The sequence below is a fragment of the Plectropomus leopardus genome, chromosome 2, assembly GCF_008729295.1.
Source record: "Plectropomus leopardus isolate mb chromosome 2, YSFRI_Pleo_2.0, whole genome shotgun sequence".
Lineage (NCBI taxonomy): Eukaryota > Metazoa > Chordata > Actinopteri > Perciformes > Serranidae > Plectropomus > Plectropomus leopardus.
In genome coordinates, this window is record NC_056464.1 from 30,011,701 (window position 1) to 30,037,684 (window position 25,984).

Here is a 25,984-nt window from a genome sequence, read left to right on the forward strand (position 1 = left end):
TGGGACTTTCCGTCTGTCTGTACATGACACTTGGCAGAGTGGTTTGACAGGGTAAGGAAGTTGTCTTGTTGATGTTTGATTATCCTGTCGTCACACATGCCTGGAGAATTCACCTGCTGCCAAGGTTAGATGGTGAGTATACCTGTGTTTCTAGATCTCAAAGTCCTTCGTCTGAGGTAATGTGAGGTAATCTGCTCTCTCACTATTTGTATATAATTACACTATATTATAGTACTATTTATTCTCTCTGCTTCTCTGTCTTTCTGTCTTTCACTCTCCACCCTTTCTCCTTCTGCCAGCCTACAGCCTACTTTGTGTTTATCCACCAAGCAACAGCATTTGTGTAGATCTGTCTTTACCAAGAGATCCTGATAGTGTCTTTCAGGAATATGAAAGAGGACTTTTACCAACACTGTAAGTACATTAGGGGCACACAACCAGAGAAATCCACCTTCATTTAGAAGATATCTATTATTTTTGATTTCTATTCTTCTGAATATTTCAGACAAATATTTCCATTTTTATTCAATCTCCTTTGGTCTGGGATGTGGAACAGCACTATACAGGCCCTTCTGTTGTAAGTAGACATATTATATTCCAATGATCTTATTTATCAAAAAAAATACTTATTTTTGTTTGGTATATTTTGTAAAATGGCCCATATTTGATAATGTTTGTGTTGCATTTTCAGCACTTATGGTTCCATTAGTTCTTGGTGTGTTCTTCACCATAGTGTTTGAGATTGTGGGCATAATATCTGGTAAGTTAAAAATAGTTATTAAAAATAGTCATTTTTTATTGCCTAAAAAAATTAGGTTCTCCTTTGAGATGCTAAATGTTACTTTAAATGATTCCCCGAATCCCCTTTATGTTTAGATATATAACAATGATAATACCAATGTACTGTATTTATGTTTCCCATCAGATTTGCCACCCCATACTAGGAGATGTAAAGGACCCCCCTTTGAGAAAAGAGGTACGTACACTTAAAGGTGAACACCACCTACATGAACAATTCCAGTGTTATTCCCATGGCCTAGATATTCAATATTTATAAATATGAGCTGCAGTTGTGTTATATGAAACTGAGTTGGGTTAGTGATAATTCTCATAATAGTTTTTAATCTTGTCTTGTTTGTGCTCACCAGTTGCTGTAGCATGTGTTAGCCTTTTCCTTTGCAATTTCACCAGTGGTTTCTGAGGGGAACAGTGTGTCAGAGTTGAAATGTTATAAAACGTTTCACTGTGACTCACAAGAATGTCCATACACTTGGGATAATATTACAGCTAATTGGCCAATAATTTTTATTACGTGTACATTCAGTATGCTACATACTGTAATTACAAACTAGTTCACCTCTCATTTGGATATTTGCCACACATCAGTGGTGGAATGTAACTACAATGAATGAATGAATGCTTTTAATTTATTGTCATGCCACCTAGTGGCCCATCCCCCACAGGATTATATGACACCTTTGCAACAAGATGCACAGTAGTCCAAAGTACAGGTTTCATTACATGAAGATAGTTTCCGGTATTGCTGGCAAAAAACAAAAAAACAAACAAAACCCAATAATAATAGTAATAATAGCAAAACAACAACAACAACAACAACAACAACAACAACAACAACAATAATAATAATAATAATAAAAGATGGAATAAAATAAATAAATAAAAAATTAACGGAATAATAATAATAATGATAAATACATTGGTGAAAAAATACAACAAGACAAATATAGTGAGTAAACTACATTTGCTCACAATACTTAAGTACAAATTTGAATTACTTGTACTTTACTTGAGCATTTTAAGAGGATGTGTCTTTTTCTTTTTTTCTAATAATTTCAAAGTTTTGTCATGCTTTGTTTGTTTTTTTTTAAAGATTTTTCTGCATTGGGTACTTGTACTTCTGATAATTTAAATATATTTTCCTTACTTTTACTTGAGTAACATTTTCAATGCAGGATTTTTACTTCTGATAGTGTATTTTCACCGTGTAATATTAGTACTTCTTTTTAAGTTAAGGATCTGAGTACCTTGTCCATCACTGCCGCACAGTGAAAAAAAAATCTATTTTTTTATTTTTTAGGTGGAACTTTTTAAAGAGTTTTAAAACTTGCCAAGGGTACTGTTTCATTTAATACAGCCTGTGTGAGGAAGTTATTTCAAACAAAAATCATGATTTGTTCTATACTCAGAATATCTCCCTGGGTGTTCTCAGTGTCATTTATAACATCTTTCCCAATTCATTGTCTATAGAGCTGCTCCAGACTTTATACTTGATACTTAGATTTTTGGACTGTCTTGTACTACAGGAATAACACGTATACATTTTTAAAATGGACGTAGTTCCCCTTTAATAAATGATTTGGTTGTGATTCGTACCAGCAATTTAATTTGTTCATTTACAGCAGGTTAAAAGTAACAATGAAACATGTATTTATCACTTACAAATGTTTTTAAAGATTGGCTCATTAATATCTAATAGCTTTTAGCCTCTATATAGTTGGTTAATAGTGTCATAGTAATTTTAAAAACAGATATTATCAATAATTCCTGGAGCGAGTAATAATATTGTTGGCAACTGCCATCTATACATACAATATGATAAAACAATGACTGTGAATTCTATTTATGGCTCGGTACACTCATTCAGACCTGTCCTTTATAAAATCTAACATTATCCTCTGACTCTCTCTCTCTCTTTAGATGTTTATTGGGGGTTTTGTTTTGCACTTTTCGTGGCCATCCTGAACCTCAGCTCATATCACGGTACAGCTACGTAACTTTACAGTATGTGAGATATGCAAACACGCCTTGTGAAAATCCCTTCTCTGTGGTAACATGCTGTGCTTTATTCCAGTCTACACGCTGTCTTATGGATGTGGAATCACAGTGTTTGCTCTTAGAGGAGTAAAACGGAAATACAGCTCTTTATGGTGGGTGTGCTTACAAGCTGATTTAAATTTTCACAATTTTTATGATAAATAGACTTTGTAGCTTCCCCACAGTCTAAATTCTGTGACTTTAAATGTCTTTGAAAGTTAAAGTGATGGTATATGTATGATCTTTTGGACAGGAAACTGAGAAAGAGACGACACCCTCGGTGGTAGAAGGAGTTTCCAACCACAGAGGGTGAATTTACAGGCAATGATATCTGTGGTTTCTAAGGTCAAAGAGCAGAGTTGTGTGTAATGAAATGAACTTCAGACTCAGAGATGCTAAATTCTACCAGGATGTCATGCACATCACAGAAACAAGCACGTATAGTCATCTGTCAGACAATTTTATGATAAGATCTTCAGCTGGCCTTTTTAGGTAAGAGGAACTGTTCAAACCTCCCCTCAAAAAAACAGATTGTCGAAGACAGAGGTGTCTGCCTTTTATTACAACATAATGGGACAAGATGACACAGGGCTTGTGGAGCTCAAAGTGCTTAAAAAAACATTATAAAAAAAACTCAAAAGCAATGTCTCTTTCCAGAAGTCATTTTCCAGAGGCCTTTGTGAGCAGTTTCATGTAGGAACTATTTTCTTTTTACCGAACTACACCTGCCTAACGTATCACTGCGCAGAAGGATGAGAGGCTCGTGTCTGAGTGCGGCTGGAGCAGCAACATGACCCACCTATCGTCACCTACCATCAGTCCACGATCAGTCCCCTTCAACTCTTGGTGCAGATGTGGAAGCCCTGAAGAAAATACTAAGTTAAAGTTTAGCCAGCTATGAATCTCGTTACTTAGAAGGTAAATCACGTTTTTAGTAAAATGTATTTAAAAAATAGAAAGAGTTGATTATAGCTACATTTGGCCTGATATTTAGTCACTACAAGTGGCCTTGTGGCAGAGTTCAACTAACCGTGGCGTCAGTGAGTTTGTCTTGTAACAGTGGTGTGCACAGTTTGTGGGGGGCGTGTCGTGTAGGCTTTAAAAGGAATTTGGCTGCAGTTATACATGTCCCCTTGTGCTCGTGACAGCACGAGATTTTACCTTTGATTGCATCCTCCTTGGCTGACTTACAACAAGTAAATTTTTCGTCTGCAGAGTGATACAGAGGCATGTGTAGTTCAGTAGAAACAAAGGTTCCTACATGAAACTGCTCACAGCAAAGTGGATTATCTTGAGTAACCAGGTCATGATTTTTGGAAAGAGACATTGCTGTTGAGTTTTTCAAATATATGTTTTTTTGGCACTTTGAGCACCAGAAGCCAAGTATCATCTAGTTCCATTATATTGGAGAGAAGGCAGACATCTCTATGGCCGATATTTCCCACACTCGGCAACTGGCAAAAAAACAATCTAGATTTACAAATAGAATGACAAATAAGAGGAATAATATGCATTTTTGATTTTTGGGTGAACTTTTCTCAGGGATGTATCGTGTATGGAAAGAAAGTAATTAATTTATTAAACAGATGTGTGTGCTTTAAGAACTGTTTTATACTAATGTATGTTGTCATTAATCATGTTTTTGAATCATTAACTTAGACATGAATTGAATTAAAAGTACAGATCTGTGTGTATGCTGTTTGAACTACACATTACACAAATAATCCTCTGGGGGAAAAACTATTTTAAACACTCAAAGTCAAATGCAGAGGGCTTTATTACATGAAAGTAAGGACATACAAAATTTCAAGTAACAAAGAAAGTGTTTGTTCTCGGGTCAACACGTCAGATGTTACTCTACCATCATAGTCACAGCTAAAGCCACATTCTCCATCAGCACTTGAAGGGCCCTCAGCCCTCCACCTTATGTAAAAAAAAAAAAAAAAAAAAGATGATGTCACTGACCATATATTGATTACATAACACTGCTGGTATGGTCCAGTTGTACAGCTAGCACAAATGAACATTGAGGTGTGTAGGTTGGTGGTAACTTTAAAATAAAATTAAAAAAAAATATACAGTGCTGAGGAGAAATGAAACCACTTTTGAAACCACATATGTTTAAGTTATCTGAAGATGTGAATTGTGGTTTTGAGTGACTGCTCTTTATGACCTACCTACATTTGTTTGATTTTTTTCTCCACTACTTTCTACAAACAACAACTCAGTTAGCTTCTTTCTGACTCTATCGTCATGACAAACTACCTCAAAACTATGCCCCACCCAGTTTAAGAGCTACATCAGAACAATATAAAAACAGTTTCATCAAAGAGCATTTAAAAAAGCATCACATAGTACTCATGTTGAACATGTAATAATGTTTTGTATGTTGAGCATCCACCAACGACAGTCATTTATGGCCATACTTTGATTACTGGACTGCATGTATGACATTACTGAGTTTAGGAGTGACGATATGTGAATTTGTGTCTCTCTGTTCTTGTGATGGATGCATAAAAGAAAGGTATATGTGGAGGTCTACTTCAAAGTGTACAGCACAAAATCACAATACTTCAGTACACACTTAGGGGCATTCACAGTGAAGGAATTTAAAGAGCTGGGTGTCATGTGAATCAAAAACAGACTTGACTGTTTATCGTCAGCTGCAGGGGCGTGATCAGATGGGCGGGTGGGGCAGAGGAGAAAGTTACTTGGCGTTGGTGGAGCTACTGAGCATCTTGCGGACGGCCTGGGCGATGGCGTCACGGTCAATGCCGTAGATCTTTAGCAGCTCATGTGGTTTGCCACTGCGGGGGATGTGGGACACAGCCAGGCGATGCAGGTTGAAGCCAGACTCATTGACCATTGCTGAGGATACTGCCTCCCCAAGGCCGCCTGTGGAACAACAATGCAGTGATGGAAGAAGTATTCAGATCCTTTACTTTAGTAAAGTACTAATAGCACTCTGTTACAATAAAAGTCCTGCATTGGAAATGATACTCGGTAAGTATATGGTAAGTATAATCAGGAAATTGTACTTAAAGTATTAAAAGTAAAAGTATGCAATACAGAAAAACCTTTAAAATCAACCACACATAAAACAGAAAAAGAAAAATAACCCCTCCAAAAACCTCAAAATTATTTTTTAAAAAAAGAAAAAACATTAAAAAAAACAAACATCAATATATATATACGAAATTTCAGTGAATCAATTGATTGGTTTATCAAGAAAATGATCCAGATGTGCTCGTATAAACCATTTTAAACACCATATTTCATAAACCCTTCTTCTATTTTTTGTTTTTTTATGCAAAATCTTAATTTTAAAAGCAACTAAAGCTGTCAGATAAATGTATTGAAATAAAAAGTACAATATTTTCCACTGAAATGTAGTGGAGGAAAAGTATAAAGGTGCCTGAAAATAAAATACTAAAGTACAAGTACCTCAAATTAATACTTAAGTACAGTTTTTGAGTAAATATACTTGGTTACATTCCACCACTGCAACAATGTATCATGAGGGAAATGTAGTTTTAAGACAAGGATGGGGGGCGCACAATTGCCTCCCTGACAACAAAAATGTGTCTGTATAAAGGTATAAGGTCATCACATGTACAGTAAATACAGACGACAAGAAAACACAAACAAGTAAAATCCGAACATATCCTCTTTACCACCCTGGCACTATCAGGTCCAGATATCATATGAATGAGATACCCAACATCAGACTGATGCCAGAATCCTTTGTCTAGTCAAGTCCATGCCATCACCCATCCCCTTTCCCTTAACAGGCACAGGGCACGGCTGTCTGAGCTATGTAGGTCACACAGAGCCCCTTGGGCACATGCTCAGTTAAGGAAATCTGACAGCAGTCTGCCTCTCTGGATCTCGCACTTACAAAGTGCACCAATACCAATACCTTGCCTGCAGTGAGGGCACTCAACAGTCTCCTCAGCCAATGAGCAAATGCCACCACATCGCGTCTGTGTCACTGAACCAATGGAAACATGCCACCGCAACACACTTGAGGACACCGACCAATGACGGGGCCCCGGCTGCATTATGCTGAGAAGCGTGTTGCTGTAAGGTTGGCAGTGTGTTCATACAATATGCAGGAGCTGAACAGCACGAGAAACTTTTATGGAAACCTACCTTCATAGTAGTGGTCCTCCACAGTGAGGATTCGTCCCCTGGTGGCACGTGTGTGGTCGATGATGGTTTTGATGTCCAGCGGTTTGATTGTGAAGGGGTCAATGACCCTGACAGAAATCCTCTCTGGAAAGTCAGATGAGAAATATAACATACAACATAATATCTTTAATGATAACGCATTGCTTGCACATGTTAGGTACTACATACCATATTGACCTAAGATGTGTTACAAATCCTAAAGCCCTCACTCATCACCGTGTACTGAAGGAGTTGATTTTACTTTGAAAAAATCCTAAGCACATGTTTTGGCTGTGTCCAAAACTGTCTCCTCTCTAGGACTTCAGATTTAAAACTCTGTCTGATATTTTGGGGCACACAGTAGAGCTTGACCCACTGCTTGCTGTATTTGAGGTACTAATAGAGGACAGTCCTCCTGAAGGACTCTTTTCAATGGTGGCAAGGTTTATAACCCTTTTATCATGCAGATTAATTTTACTGAATTGGAAACAGGCCAAACCTCCCACCTACTTTATGTTGTGAAGAGATGTCATGCAGCACCTTAAACTAGAAAAAAATCAGATTTATTTTACGAGGCTCCCATGCCAAATTTTATATGACTTTATTGATTATGTAGAAGTGATAATGTGAAGTAATAATCCTCCCAACTTTATACTGCTGCTACCAGGTTAAGTGTGGGGCCAATAATTACTTTGTAAAGCAACCCTTTGTTTTATTAAGATTTACACTGCACACAGTCTTTACACAGTCTTTGGTGAGTTGTGTCTGGATGTGTGAACTCTTTACATTTCTGTAGCATTTTGTATCACTTATTTTCAGTCTGACATTTTTGGGTTTTTTTTTTGATCTAGGAAACCAATTGCCTGAAAAATGTAAGTAAATATAAATATTAATCTTAATCTATGAGTCCTTTATATCTAATTGTTAAGTCTAATTGTTACATATCTCTGAGGTTTAATAACTTCAGTAAACCAAGTATATTGTGCTATCTGTATTCTGTTGTTTGTTAACTAGTCAGTCATATTTGCATGTTAATAAACATGTTAAGAAAACAGACCTGGCAAATCTAACTTCATCATGGGCCCTACTGTGTCATCCAATACATTGCCACCTATTGGCCAGGTGTCGTAAGTGCGGCATAAATCTCTCGAACCCAAGACGGCCAAAAGAATGCAAGAAATGTTGTGCTGCTCAGAAATATCTTGTCTCCTATTCAATAATAAGACACCTTTGCATGTAAATAAAATTTAGCAACATTAAGTAACATATTAGGAGTAATACAATATCCAAGTATTGATTTTAGGTTGTGAGGATTACAATTAATCATCTGTTCACTAAACTGGACACCACAATTAATAGTGTTTATACAATTTTGTTGTTCTTGAAAATACTTAATCTGCAGTGACTTTGTTGGCTATACATTTATTGATCAATGTAATTGGAATTTTAACTTGCAGTTTTTGTAACAAAAACAATAATTTGACAACATTTGTAATATTTGTCGAAAATATTAATTGAGCTGTGGGTGAGCTGTGTTTTAGGGGGCCGAGGAGGGAGGAAGGGGGGCACAGGAGGGATGAGTTGCAAGAAAAAGGTGGAGGCTGAGGAGTCAGCAGCAATGTTCAGCACTTTTTCATTACATTGACCCATGTAAGAATATGTAAATACACTCATTTAACAGCATTCAAATATTTTTTATAGTTTCACTTAATATATGAATTTTTTCATTGGTTTATATTTATTTGTTTTTATTAGTTAAAAAATTAAATACGTGCTGTCCACCCAAATGGACATATGAAAAAGTCCTTAAAAATGCAAGTTTAAAAAATAAACTTCAAAATGTGTTTTTTTTTCATGGCTAAAAAAGAATTAAACCACTTAGGTAAAAACAAATTGACTGAGGTAGTCATAATTCATGAATGAAAGTGTTAAAAAATATGTTAGTTATGATTAACAATTAATCTTTAAATATATTGATACAGTATTTGATTAAATAATTTTGCATTTTAATCTGTTGCATATGTAAAATGTGACATGGTACATATCTCATCTTAGAATCAAAAGCAGTATTTGATTGTTCTGTACCTTTCTTTAGATGTTCAGCTGCAGCGAGGGCCTCATGCAAAGTCACTCCAGCTGCCACCACAGTCACCTGGTCCTCTTTGCTCTGGTACACCACCTGACAAAGAAAAAATATATAATCTTCTAATTCAGGTTGTTGACACATGACAGTGCTTGGTGGTGTGTTCATTTTGTTGCAATACTTTTCTTATTTTCCTCACACTATTTCAACAGCTATGTGTGCACAAAGACAGTCTCACCTTAGCCTGCCCAACATGGAAGTCCTCGTTGCTGTTATAGATGATGGCACTGTCCTGGCGGCTGGTTCGGATGTAACAAACACCCTTTTTGAGAGAAACATGACAGTCACCACTTGGACATTTTGACAACAAATAAGCAAAATAAATTATCCACAGATAGTGTGAGGTAATGGTTCCCAACTGGTCAAACCACTGGGTCCAGAGTTCTCCTTAGTCATTGGTTCAAGTAAGACAAATTACTACATATTAAATTTTATTTGACAAAATTTAAATAACACGTGCACTTGAAACACAATGGAATATAACATATTGCAAAAATAAAGCGCAATTAGTTCAAACCAGGCCAGACCTTTGTAGGAAAAAAATTGCCATTTCTTTTAAAGAAACATGCCTCCTGAAAAAGTGTAGGTGTTTATTTTTCCTTTTATTGAAATGTTTTGGCAATTTTTTTTCCGCTTAATTGTTGGGTAATTTCTGAAACCCTCTGGTGACTTTTTTCCTTAAAATAAAATTGCCGATTTTCTTTTTCAGTCTTTTTTTTTTTTTTTTTTGAAATTATTCAAAAGATCACAGCCAGAAACTCTAAAAACGGAAATCATTGTTGGATTTTTAAATTTCCGACGATCCTTGAACATATCGTGCAGGGCGAACACACTGCACCACTGCATTTTCCCCGAGTCACTCAGGGAAGCTCAAGGAAAAATATTTGTAGCTTTGGGAGGACTAAAAAAAACCAAAACAACCCAGACAGCTTGTTTTTCACAAACTTGACATGGTCCATTCAGAATGGACCCACGATCCACCAGTTAGGATCCACTGCTGCAGGGAAGCACGAACATTGCATTTAAATTTTATGTACCCTTGTGATGGCAGCCAGCTCCACAGCCTTCTCTGTAGACACACCGTCACAGGGATAGAAAATGGTCGCGGAGGGAAGAGCCCTGAACATGGCCACATCCTCCAGACCCATCAGAGTGGGGCCTTCCTCTCCTGCAAAATTAACATTAAAGTTGACTTCAGATACTCTTCAACAGTTACTCAGACGTCTGGTGAGCTGATTCATGCAGATCCACAGACATAAAGCCAGACTTTGCATGCAGTATACCTGCACTAACAGAGGGACACCTGGTCCCCTGAGGGCAGCTTCCAGGGCAGACAGGAAGGGAGAAAAGGGGGAGGGTTGATACTAGCTGTGAGGCCAAAAGGGGGTACATACAGCAAGGAAAACACAGGATTAGAGGAGCATTGAGGAAGGATTGAAACACTTGCAAACACACACAGATCATTCTTCACCTCACTGTGAATATGTGAGAAATTTTGTAATGTCTGGCTTCAGCGTGAAAAGGGGTGATTTTTGTGAAGGGGTTGGTAGGTAAGGTGTGTGAAAGGGGTGCGTGGTGGTGCGGCTGGCTCATCGGCAGCAGTTTACTAACCGGTGGAGAGGCCGCAGTGGGAGCCACACAGGTTGATGTTGCTCTCTGAGATGGCTGCCATGCGGAGCTGGTCATAGGCTCGGGTGAAAAAGGAAGCAAGAGTGCTAGCAAACGCAACGTTCCTCTCACGGGCCTCGATTCCCATGGCAACACTGACCTGAGAAAGGGATGTATTTTATCTTAGTACCAGAGGTGGAATGTAACTAAGTGCATGCACTCAAGTACTGTATTTAAATACAAATTGAGGTACATGTACTTTACTTGAGCATCTTCTTTCATACCACTCTACTCCACTACATTTCAGAGGGAAATATTATACTCTTTACATCACTACATTTATCTGAGAGCTTTAGTTATTCTAAAAATTACGATTTTTGCATCAAAACATAAGAGGATTTTAAAGAAATATGCTGTTTTGTAATAAATTAAATTGCCTAACAGCTTATACAAGTAAAGCTGCAGAAATTACTTGATTAATTAGATGACTGACAGAAAATTGATTGCAGACTGCTTTCATTTTTTAGAATTATTTAGGTTTTTGCGGTTGCTGTTTTTCTTTTTTGATTACTTTTATTTAGATTTTTTAGGTGTTTGTTTTTATAATTTTGTGAGGGTTTGGGGCGTTTTTTTATGTTTTTTATCATTAAGAGTTTGGGTTTGTTTTTCATTTTATGTAATAATTATGAGGAGATTTTTTTGGGGGGGGTTAAAATACTTTAATAAATTTTAGTTTTATTTGGGGTTTTTTTTTTAGGTGGGTTTCTTCTTTCTTTCCTAATAATTTTAAGGTTTTGTTGTGTTTTGTTTGTGTTTTAAGATTTTTCTGAATTGGATACTTTAAATACTTAATGTATATTTCCCTTGTCTCATTTTAAGAGAAAATTTTTCAATTTTCAATTACTTTTACTTATGATAGAGTTTTCACCGTGTCGTATTAGTACTTTTACTTAAGTAAAGGATCTGAGTGTTTTCGTCTTTCGTCAAGAGGTATAACCTTCCACAGGTGTCACACGTGCTTCATCCTCAAAAGATCACAAATAACTGCAGCACGAACCATATTTGAAAGCCTCTTTGAACAAAAGACCATGTTAAGTCGAGAGTCGATGAGAAGAGTTTTCTCCAAAGCTCCAGAGCTTATCTTCCCACATGTGTGGAATCAGTAGCATACCTCGTCTTACACATAATTTCCTTTGTCCTGTCTCCAGCACCCTACCAAGTCCCACAGTGTCTTTCCTTTCTTTGTCTAAAGCAACAACTAGGCATCCATGAAAGTGAAAATGTAATGTTAGATACATTCTTACAGATTTAATCAAAGAGAGCAAACAGTTTCTTTAAAGGCTGAGTTTGAACGAGTCTTTGTTTCATCCAAACAAAGAAAAGGATATCATTAATAATGAATGTATACAATGAAAGTACATTTCTCTATTTATGATAACAAATAAGTCCTTGATTTCATAGTGTTTAAAATGCAGCAAGCTTTCATCTAATTTCTATAAGCTGCATACATTTGCTATTGAACACTGACATTTCTCATGCATTCAGCCAGATGGTCCCCCCCCCCTGCACTGATTAATATTTTACCTCTGACCACACTTGTCATGAGTGCTTATGATCACACATATGCCTGACCTACATCGGAGTTGGCTGCTGCTGGAGCCGTAACAGCACAAGGAATTCACGTCTGATCGCCTCTCTCCAAATTATTAATCTAAGCTCAGATAAAATGATGACGGTGGCAGAAGAAGGGGGGCCATCAGCAGCAGCAGACACACTGGCCATAAGAGGGCAAATTGGAAGCGTCTTTGTCCGTCCTTACATTATGGATAGACACGTCAATCATTAGCTAAAAAGAAAGGAACTTCAACGCAGAAATCATCAAATGGTAAAAATAACCATAATTGTTCTTTATAGACCTTTTTCCAACAGAAAACATAAGCTTATTTTTCATGACTCAAAATATCCTACATTTCTTAAGTATCTACAAAAATCATGCAACATCATGATAAACTAACTGTATAATGAGAAAATCAAATGGGAACGCTCTTTCTGTTAAACTTTATTTCCCCTTATCATTTTCAAGTCACATTCAGATCCACTGTCCATTCCAATGGACGGATATTTTTGACATAATCCTGAGTTAAAGCTATAAATCTTTCATTTGCTGTTTTGACACATGCAAGTGATTTAACATCTTATGTTTACTCTAAAGGCAGTAAACACAAATTATGTACTTTGACAATATGATTAGTATACTGTAATGTGTCTTGCATTTCCTCATGGTCTGCCATGGAGTGCCCCAGGGATGAGGTTTTTCAGTTGGCCAACATGGAAGCTAATATCACTCTTGCTCTCTTGTTAAAAAGCCTATGGGATTTTTCCATTGGATTTTGGATCTTTGCAGAAAATAAGATCTGTGGCAAACAAACATTTATGATACTTTCACGTTTTGTTCAGCCAGATAATCTTGACTAATGAACACCACTTTCAGGATTTGTGAAGCCTACATATAATCACCAGAAGTAAAAAGCTATTGCTAGACTAAAACGAACTACACTGCTGTTCCGTTGTCACCACTACGAGGCTGTAAAGTGACATAGTCCAGTGTGATGACATTCTGTAGTCTCATTTAGCCATTTGTTAGAAACCATCTTTTTTAAGATACATAAAAGCTTCACTGTGGTGGTGTGGTGCATTTTATGACGTAGAACAAAATGTGAAAAGTCTCATCAGCTTGTGTTAACCACAAACCTTATTTATGGCTTTTTGCTAAAAATCTATTTTAAAAACCCACTGACTTTGAGAAAAGGGAGCCGGAGATGTTGAAATGCGGATTTCCCAGTTTTAGGATTCATTACTTGGGTTCTCTTATGTTTGCATTATGAAAATCTGGTTACAGCATGGAGGCGAGGCCCCATTCATTCCTATGAGAGCTTTTCAGCAGTGCATGAAGCAAAGAATGCTTTATTTCTGCAATATTAAAGTAATTGGATCTTAGTAGGCCCATAGAGCATGTGCACTGTGCCCAACCAAGTAAATTCTGCTGGTGGAGCAGCTGATTTGTGGTTAAGTGCCTCGCTAGCTTGAATGGTGATCAAATAATTTAATGTTGCAGCTCTTTTAGACTTCCCAAAAATTATCAAACTGAATGGATTAGATCTTGATAGTGACAAAACAAAAACAAAAATTCACAAATTTATAGACACCTCATTCCTTATGTAAGTCTATGGGAAAGTCTCCCTTGGCCCTGTAACTCCACTTTTGGCCACTATGCAAAATCCTGAGGGTTTGGGGTTCTCCAAGCTTCTTCAAAAAGGCGCTTAGCTTCAATGAAGTCCACTTTAGATGATGTGGAACACAATAATTGACTTTTCAACATCAAGTAAGTCTGTGCATTTGGATGTAGTCAGATGACATTAATCATAGATCTAAAAATCCTAGAAAAGTCAGTGGATATGAATGGGTTAAACCAAAAATACCACACACAGAATATGGATGGCTTTGTTAATAAATATATCTTCAAAATATAATTTTGAATTAGGCTTAACTCTGTAGATGAATGGGGGATCATACCATGTTCTGCTGAGCGATGTAACACTCCACAAAGCGATTAGGATGCTCATTCTTGAAGATCTCCGAGTAGGTGAGGTTGTTGGTGTCCCCATCGAGGGCCACCACACGTTCATTGTAGCGTCCTAACTTGGCCAACGCAATCCCATATGCCTTCCGTGTGGAAACCTTTAAAGAGAGAGAGACAAAACAAATCACAACAAAGGTCGCTGGTTCATCTTAATCCCTTTAACAGGACTGAGCCATCTCTACCATTCTGTTTAGGTAAGTTATGCTGAAAAAATCCACTAGATGGCACTGTGTCTTTACAACAGTTTGCCTTTTCAGTTCTCCTCCTACAAGAAGTTAGTAACAAGAAAAATCACACCAGACATGAGGGCCCTGTGTAGTCAAATTTTTAAAGGTAGAAAGAAATTTTCGGTGATACGTAGCTTCAGAGGTCTTAATATAGCTTAAGACAAAAAAATAAAAGTCTAATAAGGGTCAATTTCTTTTCTTTTTTTTAAAGAATGCTCTAACAAACGGTTGATTTAGTCTTCTATGATGAAGGTAGAGAAGCTATACAAATGTCATTAAATGGACTATTGCACCCCACCTTTATCTGATCAATTATTGTTTTTAAATGATGCGTTAATGTTGTCCATTATACATATGGTCAAAAGTTTCAATTTTTTTACTGTCTAAAATAATGTTTTTACCTTTTATGCTAAGATAACAAATTAGCATTTTTTATGAAATAAAAAAAGGATGAATATTCACTGTTGTTAATGCTATATATTAAATGTCAGTCCAGTCAAGTTTTCAAAGTACTGTAATGGTAAATATACATGGAAATAATATTATCAGTATGGGAGTAATGCTGCTAATTCCATGGTCACAAGTTGACAAATATGTTTGCATACTAACATATTACAAGCATTATACCACTAAATGATTTGTGATTTATATATTTTTTGTTCTAGCTTACCATTACCATGAAGAGCTATCTCAACTGTTTAGTATAGGCTTATATTTAAAAACTTATGGGGTATGTTAGAAAAAAACTAAACATTGATTTTTGTTGTTATAGCCACAGCCCACAAGGACATAAGAAGGACATACAAATATTTTAAAAATCCATCGCTTTTTTTCTTGGTGAGGCCTTTAAAGGGCATGAAGATTTCAATGATTTGCCTCTCTGACATTGTGAGAACAGAGGATTAGGATATGAATTAGGTCTATTCTTGCGTGCAGCTGACAAACCTTTTCACCAGACTTGTAGCTGGGTGCGCTCGGCATCCTGATGTTCCTCAGGCTGACGGGTGGGGAGTCCTCGATGGGAGCAGGGGGGTACAGGTGCTTGCTGCTGTTCATGATGCGGCTCTGCAGATCCTTCATTACCATCTCGGCCATGTCTTTGGGCAGAGGTTTGGCATGCCACCCCAGCTTATCCTCTGCAGCTGGAACAACATAAAACACACATAAGTCACATCTGTCGATTTAAACGCAATTTGGTTATTTGGGTTAAACTCTCAGACTTGCCATGTGACACGCACAAGATCGAGAGCATTCGATGCATATGCAGATGAGGAGTGGACAGTGACAGTTACCTGGAATCCCTTTGCCCTTGATGGTTTTAGCGATGATGGCAGTGGGCTGATGACGTGGTTGGCTCAGAGCCTTGCAAAGCTCCTCCACACTGTGTCCATCCACAATGATGGCATGCCAGCTACACACACACACACACACGCACACACATGCATACAATTTTTAATAATGTATTGATGTACACATAAAAATAGTGCATAGAAGGACACTAATATTAAAGGTGCAATATAATGCATCTGCAAATTCATGTACTAAAAAACACAGCACTCATTTTAGGGGTATAAGCAGTGGTGGAGGAAGAATCCAGGTCCTACACTAGTATGAGTACTAATACAATCCCGTGAAAATACTCTGCTAGTCCTGCATTGGAAATGGTAGTTAATAGTAAAAGTAAGTACAATCAGGAAAATGTACTAAAAGTATGAAAAGCAAAGGTATCTAATGCAGAGAAGGCTTTTTTTAAAACACACCCAAAAAACTCAAAATTGAACATGAGATTTCCTAATACCGCTCTCCTAATACTTCTGAGGCCGTCTTTTGCCATTCTGATTTTATGTATTTTGAATTGATCACTGCAATGATATTTAAAGGTGTCTTGTAAACCTGTGAGGTTTGGACACAAGATGACACATAAATAAAGAAATCAAATCAAAGAAATCCACATAATCTTCCAACACAGCAGAAACAGCACTCTGACACCATCAGCCACCACTGCAAAATGATTTTTCACTTTCATGCACTGTTACCCGAAAGCTTCACAGCGCTTCTGGTATTTCTCCACATGATGCTGTAGGGGTGCAGGGTCGCTTTGGCCCAGACGGTTGATGTCCATGATGGCCACCAGGTTGTCAAGCTGGTAGTAGGAGGCGAATGACATGGCCTCCCAGACAGCGCCCTCCGACATCTCGCCATCCCCCAGCAGACAGTACACACGATAACTGAGAACAGAGTGAGATTAAACGATTAGTGTGTGCATCTGTGTGTGTGTGTGTGTGTGGCATACGCTCAGATGAGGGTGGGGTGCAAATCTCAGGAAAATGTTTTCTGGTCAGACTGATTCTCTTTCAATTATCCGACAGTTTGGTTGGTAACCAGCTGTGACATAATAAAAGCTTCCTGAGGCTCCTAAACATGTTGCCACCGAGTTTCACACCTGCCTCTGTAAAATGTCTCCCTCAAGAACCAGGCAGAGTTATATAATAGGACGGATTATCATCTTATTTTATATATAAGAGGATACATTTTGTGGCTAAAAAAAGTGTGTCATATAGGTTTTCCTCTGTATACATTAGATGTTTCTTCTTTTTTCTTTTTTTTTTGCTGCCATTATAAGGGAAAAATAATGAAGGAACATGGGATGATGTTTGCGATACTGAATTAGAACAATAGACCAAATAAAAACACATGGTTGAAAACACAATGCCCGAATTTGATTCTGAGAACAAATTAGCCTGGACGGTAAAAATAACTGAGATATGACTGCTGGGCCTGTGATTATTAGAGCAGAAGAATCGTGAAAGCAGAGCATGCCGCAGCACGCACGCACACACACACACACACACACACACACACACACACACACACACACACAGAATCTGGAAAATCCCAATCACTGAGCACTCGAAACAAGTATGGTGCAGACCTGAAATTTAAAGTAAGACAACCATAAAAATAGGGAAGTCTTAAATTTTGTCTTTCTTTCTTTTTTTTTTTTTTCTTTCTTTCTTTCTTTCTTTGTCAAATCTTTTTATTGATTTCAGTATTGTGGACATTGAGCAAAAGCATATCTGAGATGGCAGATATAAAAAATCAAATAATTCAAATACAATAAGATATTAAACGTAGTTGTCATCTGGATGAACGGTAGCTATTTTGTCAAGCTGGAAAAAAATCAGGTGCATAATGAAGGGCTCCCTGAGGAGATTTTGCACGATGTACAAATGTATAGTACATCAGCATGCCATGAAGTTGAGGCAGTATTTATTGATACAATGAAATGAACCAAATCTAAAATGCATATAACCAAAAAAAAAGCATATAATGTGTATGAGGGGTTACCTGGACTTGTCAAAGTATTTCCCAGTGTAAGCCATTCCACAGGCCACGCCAAGACCCTGCCCCAAGGAGCCAGTGGCTACATCCACGATCTGCTGCTTCTGAAATAAACACAGCATGCAGAGTGTTATTAAAAAGCTGCTTTACTCTGTGTGCTCTATTAAAACGATTCCCAATGTGTGGCCCAGTGTGTGACAGCTTACGGGCGTTGGGTGGCCCTCCAGATTAGAGTCAACCTGGCACAAACTGAGGAGCTCGCTCTCCTTCAGGTAGCCCGTTTCAACCCACATGGAGTACAGGGCCGGAGCAGCGTGACCCTGTGGAAGAAAAATGTTGTCTTTGTCATCCAACACTGATGTTATCCAAAGAAAAGGTCAAATTAGGGCTGATTTAGCACACAAACAGGACAGACAGACTCCCACCTTGGACAGGACGAAACGATCGCTGTTGAAGTTCCTGGGGTCATCAGGGCGGTACCTCATGGTGTGGAAGTAAAGCACAGACATGATTTCTGCCACGCTGCAGCATGATGTGGGGTGTCTGTATGACAGAGGAGATGGTGCTGTTACCCATATGTCAGAGATAAGTACACACACATGCGCACAGGAATGTACAGTAGCCACAAAGACAGACACAGGCAATTTTAGCACATTTATTATTAGAGCACATCGTCAAACATCTGTTTCTATGAATAGTACTATGCATGTTATTACAGGTGGAAAGTTCAGTCCAGGTGTTGTAGAATCATCAAGGAATGTAAAATCACAGGAACTGAAAATAGTACACACATACCTTCATGAGTAGAATAAACATGCGGGTGCAAATAGAGAAATTAACTGCTGCTACTTTTTTTAAAATGACAGACAGCCTCAGAAACCCCTCAATCAATGGTTCCACACTGGCCCACTCACTGGGTCCACATATTACCACATATTCAATTTAATTTGGCAAAATGTAAATAAGGATTTTTTTAACCTTCAAATTTTGTGTAATTTTTAAAAAACTTTTGGTACATTTTTTTCTTTAAACATTAGCAGCACTTATATCAGCATATTTAACCACCCACCAAAACTTAGCCACCATGTGCTCCATCCAGTGGTGGTAGTGCAAGTATTTTAGTAGTGAAAGTAAATGGCTGGTTAAAGGCTTTCACCAAACTCCAGTTAGAGGGATTTAATGCATAAAAATCCTTCTGACAGGAGCTACTTAATGTGCAGATGTACGTGTTTCAACTCTACAGGATATTTATTGGATCCAGCGCATATTGGACATTTTTCTTTTTTATTGTTCCATTCGATATTGGCCTTTCCCACATGTAAAGGTATTTAAGGATTTTTCTTAATAATGTACGAATATGAGACATGCAAAAGTTATTTGACATTCTAAAGCAGCCGTTAGTCAGTAACACTGTTAAGGTTCAGAATTGAATAGGTTAACTATTTTGTAAAATATTATTCAGTGTTTTTCTTTGTTCCCACTGGTGTCTGTTACGGCACAATTGTTGGACAAAGAGTGTGGCCAATATAACCTATTGATTCTTCAAATAGACAGACAGGCAATTTTTGGTTCATATAGCTTTTCAAACAGTAAGAATTCTGAAAATCACCTTTATTCTTCTCATCTCCAAAGAGGCAAGTTTTATATTGTAATAGCATGCATTTAACAATTTAAAAGCCATCTTTAACATGAGGATATGATGTACAAGATTTCAACTTATTTATAAAACTTAAAAGTGAAGTCCCTTCTTGCAACGACCATGCAACACTCAAGTTAATTATAGCAAGCAATATGCAATCTATCCACATCTCAGCTGTCCTCCTGTGCATGGGGTCATACCTCCATTTCAAAGTCTAAAAAACAAATACAATATTTATCCTGCAGGCAAAGTAAATATAAGATTTTGAAATAAGAAATTTTTCTCCCGAGTATGAAAATCTGATCACCTGCTAGATTTAAATTATTCCCTTTTAATGTCAAATGTGATTAAAGTGTCTCGTGTATGTTAACTACTCCTTAATCAAAAGAAGAAATTGTGCATCTGTGCAACATGGTGCATATTTCATAAACCCCCCCAAAAAAGAAAAAAATCTACAAAGAAGAATAAAATAGAATTTGTTTATTGTTGATATTTTATTCAGTTCGTTTAATTGAAAGGGGATTTAGAGCACTATTTATTTAACAGAGACCGTGGATGTTGAAATTATTCTGCCAGTGGACCATAGGAGGAGAACAAAGGCAGGACATGTTGTTCCTTTGGCCCTGTCTGCGTGTGCATCTGCACATGCATGTATGCACTTCAGTACATGTGACTGCTGCTGCTCATCTATGCATGCTGCAAAAACATCTTAAGTTAAGTTTTGCACACATTTTGTGCTTCTGCATTGCATCCAAAGTATTTACTGTATAATAATTACTATTACGTCATGTGTGAGAGTCAGAGGAGGCAACTCACCCGCTGCCTGCTGCAGTTGTTGCCTTGATGGAGTTGATTCGGAGGCGGTTGGCAATGTTCCTCAGAGCCTGCACTGTCTGCTGGTCAGGTTTGTGGTAATCCTCCATGAAGGCAGAATGTCAAGTTCCTCAGCACCAGAAAAGTGGACCAACTCTGTTGAGTTTGTGTGTTTTGGATGTGTGTGTGTGTATGAGAGTGAGGGGTTGCCACTGAACAGCACCTGTGTGTGTGTGTGTGAGAGTGTGTGTGTTGTGTGTGAGAGCCAGACAGAAAGAGAGAGAGAATGAAAGAGAAACTGGATTTATCCTGTCAGGCACATAGATGCACAAGGACACACTGCACGCAAACACATACACAGACACACACACACATAGAGGAGGGGGGATCCAGTGACGACAGCTGGGTGTTGCTGCTAAAATTGAATGCCACTCATTTCATTGGCTACTGTGTGACTGGGATGGTGGAGGTGTGTCACAGCTAGATGTGCATGAGTGTGTGTGTGTGTGTGTGTGTGTGTGTGTGTGTGTGTGTGTGTGTGTGTGTGTGTGTGTGTGTGTGTGTGTGTGTGTGTGTGAGGAGGGGCTGGATAATTGGGAGGAGGAGGAGGGGCAGTTGAAGCATCTCACTCTGATTCACTTTGGCTTTACTGTCTACACCAATAATTCAGATCTTGATGGAAGGTGTGAATGTGAGCGTGATTGGTTGTCTGTCTCTGTGTGTCACACATGTGATCGACCAGCGATCTGTCAGTGTGCCCCGCCTCTCGCCTAGTGTCAGCTGGCGAGGGCTGCAGCCCCTAGTGACCCTCAAAGATATAAGGGAGTACAGCTGATGGATGGATGCTTAATTTGTTCGTTATTCACTCACACCAAACACACCATCCTTGTAATAATAATAATAATAATAATCTTAAAAATAATAATAATAAGAACGGTATTTATTATTACAGTGTGACTGAACATGAGCGAGACAAAACTAGGGTAGATAAGATAAAATTAAAACAAGAGGACAAAAAATTCATGATGCACTATAAAAAAAAATATCAATAGAAATTAATACGAATAAAAAGCTAAAGCCTATGTTGCTATTATTCTATACTCCCACAGATATCATAATGTACAGATATATGATTGAGTACATGTTATCGAGATCTCTCCTCCTTGTTGTTATTTATCTTTTTTTGTATTTTTCTTTAAATGTTAGTTTCAGTTGTTTGCTTTTTTTGTTATATTTTTGTTATTATTTGGTTTTTTTTCAAATGGGGGAGGGGGCATTTGTATAAGCCTTTGGCTTTTTGACCTCTCCTAATACACTTTTTTTTTTATTAATCTGGATTTTATGCAGTTTTTAATAGAGTGCAAATAAACAATAGCTATATATTTTTAGTGCACCTTTAAAACCAGAGCTTACAAAGTGCAAGGCAAAAGTAGAAAGGGGGTACTCAGAATGCAACATAACAAGATAAACCCAAACAGTCTGACTGTCACGCTTGGGGCTAAATACTCAAAAGCAGACAGACAAAAGGATGTTAGAAAAAAAGAGGTCTTCATTAAAATTGTGAACTGTGAAGGAAAACGATGCACAAGGACGGGCTGCGGTGAGGAATGATCCATGTTTCTGTGGTTTTCTTTGGCTAGAGGTGAAGACAGAGTGGCACAATCCAGCAGGGAAAGATTGTAGAGCTGACTCTCTTGTAGGTTGCAGGCAGGTGTGCAGATTGATGAGTGTCACCAGGTGTGTAGAGTGAAGGAGTGCTGACAAGTGCGAGAACAAAGGAGGGACAAAACGCGACAGGCACACACCAAACACACAAAAGTGACTGAAACAAAAAACAAAAATCACACTTACACCGACACAATGGCAATATAAATGAATACAACGAGAAAGCCAAGGCCCATGTTTGAACAGGTCTAAATTTGTGAGAAATTTAATAGAAAAGAGATGATGGATGTGACTGACAAATAGAATAAAAAAAAGAGTTAAAGTATTAAGGCTTAAAATGATAAGTCCTCTGGGGCATTTTTTAAGTATATCAGAGCAAAATCAGCAGCTCACACAGAGTCTGGCAACTGGCCAACCAGTTGTGTAAAGCATGCTTATTGTGGTTAAAGGAATTATCCATTTTTCCATTCTGCTTTGGTAATGCTGTACTTAAGTATGGTGCCATTAGTTAAGTGCCACTATGCCAGTGGAGCAACTTGAAATTTGAAAAAGATTGAATGGGACTGTGTATGAGAGAGGCGGAGAAAGAAATAAAAAGTAAGTCCTTGCCACTCATTGTTTTTCTTTCTGCCGTCTGTTTCACATCCTGATACTCAGTTGGGTTTTATGACTCGCACTCTGAGAACACTGTGTTCTTTCCACAGTAGCCCTCTGCAGAAGACCTGATGGACCACATACTCTATATAGCTGGACCGCACTATTCAGAGCTTTTTTTAATGTACCTGGAGGGCAAAACAGACGCAGTACATCACTGAGCTGCTGCTGCAAAAATAAAATGTATTCCCATTTTTCCTTTCTCTAAAATCTAAGATGACCTATTAATAGAATTTGAGTTTGTACTACATACACAAAGTAGCATCACGCCACTCCAAATATAGAGTGCATACATATACATTTACCTTTTTTGACCATTTACCACATTTTAATTGATTTATATTGCACAAAATTAAATATGAATAACATCTACGGTCTTGTTTTTACTAACACTGTAAGCATACTGTAAAAGAAATATGAAACATATTATTTATTTTGATATAAATAATAAATAAGTGAATATTTTTTTAAAACACTGGACTGTAGGAAATTTGCTGCCTTTGCACAAATGCACACACACTGAATATCTGCTGGGATTATCATCATGGAGAGAGTTGGCCTGCCATCTAGAGGATAATCTTCAATGCTACATTTGACCTCTTTCCGCTGGTCACCTGCTGAGTCCAACATGAGAGGAGAATCAATAAAATATGAGCCATATCAAAGCCTTTTTTTTTTCTTAAACCTCTGGTAAATTACTTACTTTTGAAAGACATGAAGTAACTTGTGATTTCACAAGACAAGCTAAAGCATGTGGAGAGACATGTCTGCTTTACTTTTGAACATGTACTGCTGCTAAAGTGTGTGTGCTGTTGAGAATTCAGTGTGTTTCCAAGTCTTTTAAAGCTGCAGTGCACAGTGATGATGAGCACAGATTACAGTGGTACAGTCCAGAATCTGCCACCGGACAGAAGAGAGGGGGAGGATAAATATTTTCATTCTTGTTGGGGATCAGAGTGGAAATCAAAATGATATGCACATTTTAATGACCAGGATACACACAGTCCAATGTCTTTAAAGATTTAAGATATTCAATTTATAAGGAAAGACTGCAAACACTAAATAAATCAGGGAGGCATTTTATGGAAAAATCAGCTGGACATAATCCTGAATGTGTCACATGAACATACATCATTACTCCATTTTGAACAGCCTTTCCTTACAGGCCAGTTGTACTCCAAACATTAAACACCAGAGGACACTGTCTCCTCATAAATGCAGGATGACTGCTTCTTCTAATGATGGTTTATAGGATATGTCATTTCACATTATTAGCCAATAACTGAAGTAGAGAAAAATCCCATTAGAACCACAATATATTTCAGCAGAGGTGAGGTTTTGAATAAACTACATATTCATTAAATCAGTGAATAATGAATCAATACTGAGGTGGAATGGCAATGAGAAATGTAATTTAAAGCAATGGTTCCCACCTGGTGGGTTGCGGTCCAAAAGTGGGTCAGAGGTGGACCGCAAGTGACTCGCAACCATGTAAAGTTTGTGAAAAACTGTCTGATTTTTTTTTTTGTTTGTTTGTTTGTTTGGGTTTTTTGGGATTTTTTTTTACCCTCCCCAGAGCTACATGTATTGTTTTCTTAAGCTTCTGACTGACTCGGAGGAAATGAATGATGTGTTCATCCAACATGATGTTTTCAAGGATCATAGGAAATTTGAAAAAAATTCCAACAATAATTTCTGTTTTTAAACCCTCTGGCTGTGATAAATGGTGTCATTTTGGCAATTTTTATTTTGGCTGTCCTGCAGTTTGGCATTTTTTTTCCTACAAAGTTCTGAGCTAAGCCCCCAATGTCTTTAAATGCTGTAAATGCTCCTGGTTTTAACCAACTGCACTTTGCTCTTGCAAAATGTTTTATTTCATTGTATTTTTAGCCCACATGTTATTTACATTTTGTCAAATAAAATTGAATATGTGGGCTTTTCTATGATATGCAGACCTTGAACAAATGACTAAGGAGAAATCTTTGTTTTAAAGCATCACCTTATGGAGTAAAACCAAGTGTGTGTCAAGTTTTGGGGAAAAGTGACAATAAATCTTAGTGTCAGCCGAGCTTGTATGATGGTGACACGTGCTCTTTGAGTGTCATTGCTGCAAATCATCGTCCTCTCCTGCCCCTCATTCATCTTCCTCTGCACCTCTTCAGCTCATGTGATCATCTCTGTGGAGTTCTTTGCTGTGGCTGCGAGGTCACATCCCAGCACCTCCGCGCTCACAGCCATGGTGATGCCATGTCTTGAGCCCCCCCCCACCCCTACACACATAACCACACGCACACACACACACAAACTGCTCTCCTGGTTCCACCGACATTGTCCTTCTCCCAGTTTCCAGCAACTCCTCTGGGCTCCTGGGTCCTGTCAGAAAAGCTTTTCTTCACAGAGCCCCACAGGTGCCAGCCAATGGCAGCCTGGGAAGAAGACGCCACGTGATGGTGTGCAGCCAATGTCAGACACCCACAGCTGCACACTTCCTGGAGGGAAAGTACATTCAGAGAGCATGAATGTTTCTATTTTTAATCTCTCTGGCAGAAAAAGAGGAGCAAAGCAACCACTTTTGAAACAATGCCTTAATATAACACAGAGCATGTGTGTGGCTCTTCCAACACAACGCAGGTAAACAAAGATGTACTTGGCGTCGCTGGGCTTGAATTTTAGAAGCAGCACAAGTGCAGATACACAACAAATATACAGCAGGCCTATATGTATGTGCACTCAGGCTTGCAGACGTGTGCACACTGGAATAATCTCACACTCATATGCATAGAATCTTACACACACACATTGCTTTAATGCCAGTCGCTCCTTCAGGCTTGAGCCTCTTCCACTCTGCTCTTATCACTCCATTTCCTTAAATCGCTCTGCAGTCACCACGATGACATACTGCTTGCCCTTCTATCTAAGAGCTGTCTGTCACCCAAAGGCCCCACCCCCCTGACAGTGCACGAAACAAGAGCATAGGACTTATGATTGAATTATCACCGGAGCGTTCATATATCATGTTCGCAGCTGGACTGGGTGATCATCATGGAAGCAGGGGTCTGGGTTTAGTTGAAGTAGGAAAAAAGGAAGTGAAATTGGTGAAGTGATGTACTTGAAGCAGAGTGGAGCTATTTGTAGATGAGAGACATAAAGATTCAGATGAGCTTAAGACAAGCAGATGATGAGAAACAAAGAGAGAAAAGATTCAGAGAGGAGAGGAGAGTGTGCGAGCAGGGGTTAAGGCTGAGCGT

The 25,984-nt window shown here is 38.1% G+C and overlaps 1 protein-coding gene and 1 long non-coding RNA gene across 2 annotated transcripts; one reads left to right on the forward strand and one right to left on the reverse strand.

Annotated features, from left to right (window-relative positions):
* Window positions 1-326: 326 nt before the first annotated feature.
* LOC121949314 lies at window positions 327-962 on the forward strand. Its single transcript, XR_006106232.1, has 4 exons — window positions 327-414; window positions 506-577; window positions 692-760; window positions 926-962. It is a non-coding gene; the product is annotated as an uncharacterized LOC121949314 (long non-coding RNA).
* Window positions 963-4,672: 3,710 nt separating this feature from the next.
* LOC121951342 (transketolase-like) lies at window positions 4,673-20,754 on the reverse strand. The gene is made up of 14 exons (XM_042497627.1): window positions 20,421-20,754; window positions 18,391-18,508; window positions 18,172-18,285; window positions 17,972-18,069; window positions 16,660-16,851; window positions 15,916-16,034; window positions 15,569-15,765; window positions 14,330-14,494; window positions 10,760-10,916; window positions 10,186-10,316; window positions 9,327-9,410; window positions 9,091-9,184; window positions 6,988-7,110; window positions 4,673-5,730 (listed from the first exon to the last, which is right to left on the reverse strand). Exons 1-14 carry the CDS (start codon window positions 20,525-20,527, stop codon window positions 5,543-5,545), a joined length of 1,887 nt encoding a protein of 628 aa, XP_042353561.1. The 5' UTR covers window positions 20,528-20,754; the 3' UTR covers window positions 4,673-5,542.
* Between the last annotated feature and the right edge of the window lie 5,230 nt (window positions 20,755-25,984).

Excerpts from the sequence above, each read along its gene's own strand:
- LOC121951342 (XM_042497627.1), bottom strand. The coding sequence starts at position 20,527 with ATGGAGGATTACCACAAACCTGACCAGCAGACAGTGCAGGCTCTGAGG. Across the intron at positions 18,286-18,390 it reads ATCGTTTCGTCCTGTCCAAG|GGTCACGCTGCTCCGGCCCT; the intron begins GTGGGAGTCTGT and ends TTTCTTCCACAG. Across the intron at positions 16,852-17,971 it reads AAATACTTTGACAAGTCCAG|TTATCGTGTGTACTGTCTGC; the intron begins GTAACCCCTCAT and ends CTCTGTTCTCAG.